General features: G+C 47.4%; 1 protein-coding gene across 2 annotated transcripts in view; it reads right to left on the reverse strand.

The window, feature by feature from the left end:
* gas6 (growth arrest-specific 6) overlaps positions 1-9,130 on the reverse strand; it is a 13,831-nt gene that overhangs the window by 1,123 nt on the left and 3,578 nt on the right. The window contains exons 3-15 of one of the 2 annotated variants that reach the window (XM_017405190.3): positions 9,106-9,130; positions 8,964-9,026; positions 7,202-7,324; positions 6,041-6,163; positions 5,550-5,672; positions 4,220-4,341; positions 4,019-4,137; positions 2,809-2,998; positions 2,558-2,722; positions 2,282-2,450; positions 1,865-2,004; positions 1,589-1,790; positions 14-188 (exon numbers count right to left, since the gene is read on the reverse strand). In XM_017405190.3, coding sequence (XP_017260679.1) covers positions 37-188; positions 1,589-1,790; positions 1,865-2,004; positions 2,282-2,450; positions 2,558-2,722; positions 2,809-2,998; positions 4,019-4,137; positions 4,220-4,341; positions 5,550-5,672; positions 6,041-6,163; positions 7,202-7,324; positions 8,964-9,026; positions 9,106-9,130 — 1,716 coding nt within the window. In that variant the 3' untranslated portion in view covers positions 14-36. Of the gene's footprint in view, position 1; positions 189-1,588; positions 1,791-1,864; positions 2,005-2,281; positions 2,451-2,557; positions 2,723-2,808; positions 2,999-4,018; positions 4,138-4,219; positions 4,342-5,549; positions 5,673-6,040; positions 6,164-7,201; positions 7,325-8,963; positions 9,027-9,105 lie in introns of both variants that reach the window. The other variant, XM_037979870.1, reaches the window with a different exon arrangement.

Consider the following 9,130-nt stretch of genomic DNA (forward strand, 5'->3'; position numbering starts at 1 on the left):
CCCCCCCCCCCCCGCTGCCGGAAAGACACGGAGCGCTCAGTGGCGAGAGTCCAGCAGGGGGCAGGAGTGCGAGCGGATGTCGTTGTGCTTGTGGACGGCCTTGTCCAGATCCAGAGGCTTTCCGTTCACGCTGACCTCCATGCAGCCGCTGTAGGGCGCCGACACGAGCGTGGACACCAGGGACACGTCTGACGGGGGGAAAAAATGACAACGTGTGAGTCGGCTGGGTTCCGACGGGTCTGAGTCACCGGGCTGAACGCGTAAACACCGTTAACTGCCCTTCTAATGACAAATTCACAACTGAAGGCAGGAAAATGGAAACGCAGCACACTGACTGAATCAGGAGGATAAACTTTATGCTAACGGCTCAACGGGACGATCAGGCAGATGATACTGAAAGCTGGGATTGTTCCCGTTCTAAAGTTTGAAAAATTTACTTCTTTTTGTCGTTACTGAGAATAAATCAGTAAAATTAACCTCTTATAAACACAGATCTGTTAGCGCTCGGAGTACCAGTTAGGGATGACTCTCAGCTACTGCCGTGGTAAAGTTTAGCTCAATATCTGTAAATCTGACAGTTTTAAATGTTTCTGTGTGTTTGGCTTGAGTTGCAGACGTACGTTCAGTTAAATCTGTCCAGAGGCTCATGAGATATTAATCAGACCCTCCAGGATTTCGCGATGTTGCGATCGCAACTATTAACGCAAAATCAAGCAAACCCCGCAACTTTTTGCAACTTTGCCCAAAACACCGCAACTTTCCCGCAACTTTAACCCAATATTTATTGTTTCTAAAGTGATTCGCCACCGTTTCTGCGGTCTAGTCTCTTCTTTGTGGGTTTGTGTAGCGTGGAATACAAAATACGCCCAAATAACTCAGGAAGAAGACACGTGACGTCACTTCCTGTTAACATCAGAATGCCGGGAGCGTGCAGGAGCAGCGACCGAAGCCAAAATGTGCGCTAATGCTTCACATTTGCCCACAAAGATTTCAGCAAACCAGTTTCCTCCCCAGCTGCAGCTGTTTTGCACGTCCTGCAGTGTAATCATGGAACATAAACGCATCGACAAACACTTTGTGTCTGCAAAACATGTGAGGAGAGCTGCAGACCAGGGACAATACAGAAATGCTCATGAATGTCAGTTTAGAAGCTATCAAAGTTCTCAAATAAAGCACCTTTTGAGAATGTCAATGTTTGTTGGGAATTATCTTACAAAACTAGGAGGGATTTTTGGTTTATATGTTATGTTTTTTTATTGATTTTAGTAAAAAAAAAATCGCGACTTAGGAAAATGCCCCGCAAAATCAGGCATTTTAGCCGCAACAATCACAAAAAATGCCAACGAAATCCTGGAGGGACTGATAAGTTTATATTTCTATCCTTATTGGGACATTGTGTTGAATTCCATTCATTCCTGCAGCCTGACCCTGAATCTGACCATTACTAGTCCATTCCCCACACCCAAAAACGAGGTTCCACCACATTAAGACCCGGCTTTGGTCCCCCTATAAGGACTATGAGTCCAGATAAGGCAGGGGAAGGTCCTGACTGTGTCCAAATGTTGGACAGGAAGGCGTTTGTCCTCACCTGGAAGGCCTCCTACATACATGGTGGAATGTGGGAAGAGCTCGGTGGGAGCCTCCGTGTCTTCGCTTCGTCCAGGCTGGCCGTCCACCTGCAGGAAGGTCTGTTTGCCCGAGACGGTCACCTGGATCTTATGACTCTCGCCGTCACAGAAGGGCGCGGGAGAGCTGGCGGCGACGTCGTTACCCACAGAAACCAGAAGGACCTGACGACAAAACAGGAGTTGGGTTTTGAGCGTGCTCATGAATAAAACGTTTATCAGGACTGAGGTTTCCTCACGTCTCTCCATTCGTCTGTGGCAGGGTTGTAGTCGGAGAGAGCGACGGAGAGAGGCACCGTGTCCTGGTAAACGAGGGCGAACAGGACGCCGACAGCGGAAATGGGGCGCAGGGTCACCTGGATGCTCAGGTTCTTTGGTTCTGGAGGAGAACGGCGGGTCAACAAACTGAGATGTAAAAAGGTTTCAGATTGGTTCAGCTGAGTTCAGAGACATTTCTTCCTAAAATAACCAATAAAGTTTGGATTTTCTTTGCTTCAGTATCATGAAAAACAAACATCTGAGACACCATTTACGGTGCTGCACTTATTTTATAAGACAGAAAATAGTGACTCTCTGAGGACTTTAGTCCTTGTCTCTGTTAGATGATGAAATGGGGACTAAAGTCTGGAAACATTAGTATTTTGGAGACGGCGTACCGTAGCTGATGTTGAAGAAAGCGAAGCCCGTTCCGGGGTAATAGGCTCCGGGGTCCTCAGAGCTGAAACACTGCATGTTGTCGTTGGACCGGATGGTTTCCTGTATGGACGTGTCTTCGCCCGTCAGCCAGCGCCACTCCTTCATGCAGCCGTCCAGACGGGGGTTTATCTACGTTTGAACGGTTTGAAAGTTAAGGCGGCTGAGAGGCACGGCGGCGGGCGTCCGCGTCTGGTGCGTGTCGGGGAAAGAGTAAACAAGCACATACAAATAAACACCTGATTGACGAGGCCGTTCTCTCTGAAGGGGACTCCGCCCACCGTGATGTTGAGCTCATGCATGCCCTTCTTCAGCGTGAACAGGTCTCCGTTCACAGCGATCTTCATGACAGCCTCCCTGTCGATCTTTATCACCAGACTCCGGCCCTGCTCCTCCACCGAGATCTGAGGACAGAATAAAAACGATGGTTGGACAGTTGGACGGTTTGGATGGATCGCTGTAGAAACTCCTGGACAGAAGCCCCTCCTACCTTCCTCCACTGGCCGTCGCTGACGATGGGCCCGCTGCTGGTGACTCGGCTCACTGCGCCGTACTTCAGCTGCAGCTCCAGCCTCCCATTATGCATTGCCAGCACAATCCAGGAGCTGTTCAGGTGACCTCCTGCGAAGAAGATGACTCCCTCCGGGTCGTAGGTGCGGAAGTCGAATTCTGCAGAAAAGCTAAAAAGAGGAGAGGAACGTTTGAGGGAGTCGAAATACACAAAGAAACGGGAGGAGGGGAGGAAAAGTTGGTTTTCTGTCGCTAAAAATGTCTCCTGAGACGACCAGAAGACGGACTTTAATGAAAGTCTCTGAAAGTAAACACAGGGTGGACATCCACGATCCGCAATTCAAGACAAGTCAGGTGATTTTACAGAAACTGGGCTAAAACTTAGTCACCCTGAACAAACTCTGAGCGCTAAAGGCTCCAGTTTATCCTCCACAGGAAGTCGGTTGCGAAGGCGTTCGTTTTCTCTCATACCTTCCATCAGAACTCCCGGGAAGCTCCGACCTCTTCCTGCGGCGTTAAAACGGGGTTCTTCTCAGCTCTCCTGCCCTCGTACAGATTTCTGCTTCCCTTGCCGTGACCGGACACGTTTATTAAACCGACTGAGACAGAACGCGCCGTTTGACGGCGAACGATAACGAGCAAACGACGGCGAGGCGCACTTCCTGCTGGCCCTGAAGAGCCGCCTGCGTCTCTGCGGTCCTTTTAAGCTCGCAGGTTTCTAAGTTCTGCCGGAACAGTCGTAAAGACGGCTGGATTTTTAACAAAATGGCTCCATTGAAGCTGCACCAACTCCTGACCAATCACACGACGCTTAGAGCAAAGGAGAAACAGGTCGGCCCGGGCCTCGAGTCAGGAAGCACCGTACAAAAATGCCACAAGAACAAAAACGACGTGACTTCTCCTGGAGGACGGAAAGGCGTTAACGGACGTCACAACAAGGTTTGACAAAAACAGAAGTCGACTTTAGTTTTTATAAACTGAACTGTGAAAAATAAAATCATGAAACTGTCGAAGCCTGCAGCTGAATCTGCTGGGAAAGGAGAAGCTAAAAAGACAAAAAAGACGACATTAAAGCAAATTAAAGTTCAGGTTATCGGCTGCTGACAGTAAACTTGCGACATCTTTCACAGATTCAACCAAACCAGCAGAGAAAAACGCTCGAGCGGGCGAGCATCGAGCCGCTTCCTCACCCCGTGTGAACCCTGCGGTGGAAACGCAGCCGCATCACCGGCACGGCGCTGAACATGCGGCCCAGGTACAGAGAGTGGGGGTTCCTCTTCAGGGGCGGGGACATGCAGGGCGTGATGGGCTGCGGGACAAACGGGACAAACGGGAGCAGTCAGGACCTTCAGCCCTTCTTACAGGAGCTCGTTAAACATGGCGTACAGCACCTTACAGCTCCTCAGGTCCTTCCTCAGCTTCACGCCGCGGCGGCCGTCGCAGAAGCAGCGGAAACTCCCCGGGGTGTTCAGACACTCGTCCTCGCAGACGCCCGTCTCACATTCGTCCACGTCTGAGGGAGACAGAGACAGCAGCTCACGTGGCGATTCCGAGGTTCTGTCCAATCAGAGCCGACTTTACACCCGAATGGTTAAAGATTAAGAAGAAGACAAACATTAACAATGAGCTCTTATTTTGAAACCGTGCAGCCGAAGAGAGGAGGAACCTTTCAGCCGACGAACGCTCTGAAAATCATCCGATTTGGATCTGAGTCACGTACAGCTAATAGGTACAGTTTTGCTAGGTTTAGCTTTTAGCTATGGTTTTGCACATTTTAGCCTTTAGCTACTGTTTCACTTATTTTAGCTTTCAGTTAAGGTTTTGTTGATTTTACCTTTTAGCTACTGTTTTGCCAGTTTTACCTGTTAGTTACAGTTTTGCTAGATTCAGCTTTTAGATGCAGCCTTCCAAATTTAGCCTTTAGCTACAGTGTTGCTAGGTTTAGCTTTTAACTATGGTTTTGCCAACTGTATCTTTTAGCTAAGTTTAGCTTTCAGCTAAATATATATTTTTAGCTACAGTGTTTTAGCCTTTAAATTACAATTACAATTTTGCAAATTGTAGTTTTAGCTACCATCTTGCTATTTTTAGCTAATAGTTAAGTTTATGCTAATTATATATTTTAGCTAGTTTTGGTAGGTTTAGCTTTTAGCTATGGTTATGCAAATTTTAGAATTTAGCTACTGTTTATCTTATTTTAGCTTTTAGTTAAGGTTTTGTTAATTTTACCTTTTAGCTATAGTTTTACTGGTTTAACTTTTAGGTACTTAAATTTCGGTAATTTTAGCTTTTAGCTACCATTTTGCTAATTTTAGTTCTGTTCTTCTTGTTTGACTTGAACAGTTTGTTTCAGCTCTTATTTAGCAGAAAATAAATCTCATTTTTTTAAATTAGTTTTAATTCCAAACATCTTATTTAAATCAGTTTTTCACTGAAACTTTGTACAAAACCTTTTGAGGACAAAAGTTCAGATTAAATTTGTTTATCTTCGGTTCTTGATATCTGAAAACGAGCTTCAACGATATAAATATTTATCACATAACGTCTGATTACATTTTCTTAGTTACGGCCTTGAAGACGAATCTGAACGGTGACCCGTTCTCCACCTCTGCAGAATTTCTCCAAATATATTTGGTTTCTTTTTCAGACCCCCAACCTGGAGCCACGTCAGGTCCTGCTGAGGCGGGTGTGTGTGTGTGTGTGTGTGTGTGTGCATCATACCAACGCAGCTTTTGCTTTCGTTGTCGTAGCTGTAGCCTTCGTCACACAGACAGTCGAAGCCGCCCACGTTGTTCTCGCACCGGGCCAATCCACACACGCCCGGGTCGTCGCACTCGTTGATATCTGCAAAACAGAAGTTAATAAAATTTATTTGTTTGACGTTAAAAAGCCGAAGTTTAACCCTAACCCTAAAACTCGTTTACGTTCACGTCTGAAAGTCAAAGTTTAAACTTTAACCCACAGAAATCCACAAAAAAAAACTTTCTTCTCTTTAAAATCTGCTTTAGGATACCGCTTCTGTTTGTCCTCTTATATTACTTTTAGCTACTGTTCAGCTACTTTTAGCTAGCATTTTGCTATTAGGTTTTAGCTGACAGATCGATCGGATTACAAATGAAGCAAAGTCAGAACAAATCCTCCGTTTTGTAAAAGTCTGAAGGTTTCGGCCCGGCCTTGAAAACAGTCGCGGCGTGTCGGATCTTGCGGCTCACCGTCGCACGTGTGGTGCCCGACCAGCGCGTAGCCGTCGCGGCAGAAGCAGCGGTAGCTCCCCACGGTGTTGTTGCAGACGTGGTCGCAGCCTCCGTTGCTCTTCTCGATGCACTCGTCCACATCTGGGAACAGAACGCCACAGCTGTCAGCGAGAACCCGGAGCGGAACTCGGTCAGGAAGTTTAATGTTGACATTCCACAAATTATATGAGATGTTTTACTGTTTTGTCTCCTTTGCTTCAAACTCTTCATGAACCTGAAGCTCTCGGAGACAAAGCTCCACCGAGGCAACGGCGGGATTAAAGAACGGAGCGATCCGGATCGTAATCCGGATCAGAACCAGAATTTAATCCCAACATTTCCTGAACGTTTCATCCAGATCTGTTCTTTAGTTTCACCTGATCTTCACTGACAGACAGACAAACAGGAAACTAAAGGGTCACATGTAGGAGCAGAGACACGTTTTTAACAAAGGGGTCACCTGTGACCTTTGACCTTCAGGCAGACAGACAAGCAGACAGGTAGACAGACAGACAGACAGGCAGGCAGACAGACAGAGACAGACAGACAGACAGGCAGACTAACAGACAGGTAGACAGACAGGCAGACAGACAGACAGGTAGACAGACAGACAGACAGAGAGACAGGTAGACTAACAGACAGGTAGACAGACAGGCAGACTAACAGACAGGCAGACAGACAGGCAGAGACAGACAGGCAGAGACAGACAGGCAGAGACAGACAGGCAGAGACAGACAGGCAGACAGACAGGCAGGTAGACAGACAGGCAGACAGACAGGCAGGCAGCGTTGAGCCCGAGGTAACGGCTCCTCTCGCAGGAAGGCGGCGGATGAGTCACAGTGGAAATGTTCTCATCTGTTTCTACAGCAGCGCCGTTCATAATTCCCTCCCCGACTTTTTCCTTTTTCCATCAGAGAGGAACCTCGTTCCACGTCCTCCTTCCCATCTGAGCATCTAAACAACAAGCTGACCTCCGTGGAAACGTCACAAACGGCGGTCAGACGATAACCGCTTAAAAGAAAGACGAGGCGAAACTGAAACGATCAGATGACGAGCGGAAGGACAGCGGCGGCCTCTTCCACCAGCAGGAGAACCAAAGGTCACAAACATCGAGCGCCAACGCCTGGGCGGCGACAGTACCTTTCTCGCACGTGGCGCCGGTCCAACCCGTGAAACAGTGGCAGAGGAAGTCGCCCTTTTTGTCCTCGCAGCGCACCGTACCTCGGGGATTACAGGGAGAAGGAGAGCACTGGTCTGGAATATCTTTAAAAAAAAAAAAAAAAGAAACAGATGTTAGAGGAGTCAACCCACGATTCAAGATGGCCACCACGGAAATGGCTCCAACTCAGCCAGTTTTACAGATACTGAGGTGTGGTCGTAACTCAGAGTCCTCCTCGACACGTAATCGTAAGTCACGAGATCTCACAACACCGTCTGAGATAACGGCATTAACAACGTTCGACCAGAATCAACATTATCGGACGATCTTCGTTTAAACCGCATCGAGGCGGCGGGCGATATGCATTTATGTCTTAGTTGGTCACAGGTTTAAAAATGGAGTCAGAACAAAGTCGATGACTGTAACCGTATATGAGAGCGAACAGAGGAAGAACATCTCTGACGTTCTGCGTAAAATAGCTCCACGCTGGCGAAGCTGCTTTCTGGAGATGTCCACAGAACAAACAGATATCCAGCTGTTTGTTATTTTATTTTTATATTTTTATTTTGTTTGCTTCCACTTAAAGCCTCTCTTTAACTCCGAGCTTGCGTAAGAGAGTGTGAAATCTTTTCTCTCCCACCAGCGGAGCGGTTTGAAAGCTCGGCATGTCCGGGCATGTCTGCTGAAATTCAGTAAACGACAGAAAAAAGGAAAAGAAAGAAAGAAAGAAAAAGGGGGACGAGGCCAAAAACACAACAGAGCACTTCGGGATAAATCAGCCGCTCGGATCAGACCGAAACCATCCCGATCCGTTCAGGAGGAACGTGCTGGAACCAGAGCCTCGCTTTGCTTTTTTAGGAATTTCTGAGGAATAAATCAGGGAGTCACTTCCAGCTAAAAAAAAAAAAAAAAAAAAAAAAAAAAACAAAAACATTCAGCAGCCCTGAGTCAGAGAGGGAAAAAACTCCACTTTCATTTCTAAAAATATTAAAGTTGTGAGTCCGTGTGCACACGAGCTGCGAAGGACGGTCTTTCAGTTGCATTATCGCCCGCTGCAGCTGCAGCCACCAAAACGCCGTTACGCCAAAGTTTAGCTCAGGAATCGTGAAACTGACTGAGTTACGGCCATTTTGTGTTGGATTAGCCATCTTGAACTGGCTTCAGTTTCAGATCCGTCCAGTGGGACATGAGATATTTTGCTAACAGACTTATTACTCGACAGGCAGCATCTATCTGACACCAAATATGGAGGCTTCAGATGATTCAGCGGACCCAAATGATGCGTTTGTCACCATTTTTTTCCCTGCACTGCAGTGAGCAGAGGTGCAGCACATGAACAGGATTGTTTAAAAAGAAATAAAAATAAAAACGCCGTCCCTTTAAGAGCCAGCGGCGCTGCAGCTGAGTCATGAAACCCACTCCGGAGACTCCACGGCCAAGAGGCTGGATCCTGACGCAGCAGAAATCCTGCCCTCTGCTCACGACATCTTTGATTTTTTTTATTTTTATGTGACGTCACGAAGGACGCGTCACGAAGGCGTTCCTCGGCAAAAAGCCAATCAGACGAGTCGAGCTGCAAAGAGCGACCTGATTCGACCAGTACATTTTGGTAAATCACTCTTTCTTTCCCCCGACAGCTCAGAGTGGTGCAGTGCAGCACCTGAGACGCCTCACTCTTGCAAATAAAAATAAAATAAATAAGTAAATGCATCTACAGCTCAACGAAAAGAGGCGAAAACTCACTGTGAACACACGTGACCAGGTCCTGCTTCTTCTTCTCCGAATCCCCGAACTTCTCCAGGCAGGCTGAGCAGGGAGAGAAACCACGAAGAGACGGTGAAACGTGTGACGAGCCGGGCCGGCCGAAGCTGGAACCGACACTTACCCGTGTACTTGGGGTAGAAGTAGTC

Source organism: Kryptolebias marmoratus, linkage group LG15 (genome assembly GCF_001649575.2).
Source record: "Kryptolebias marmoratus isolate JLee-2015 linkage group LG15, ASM164957v2, whole genome shotgun sequence".
Lineage (NCBI taxonomy): Eukaryota > Metazoa > Chordata > Actinopteri > Cyprinodontiformes > Rivulidae > Kryptolebias > Kryptolebias marmoratus.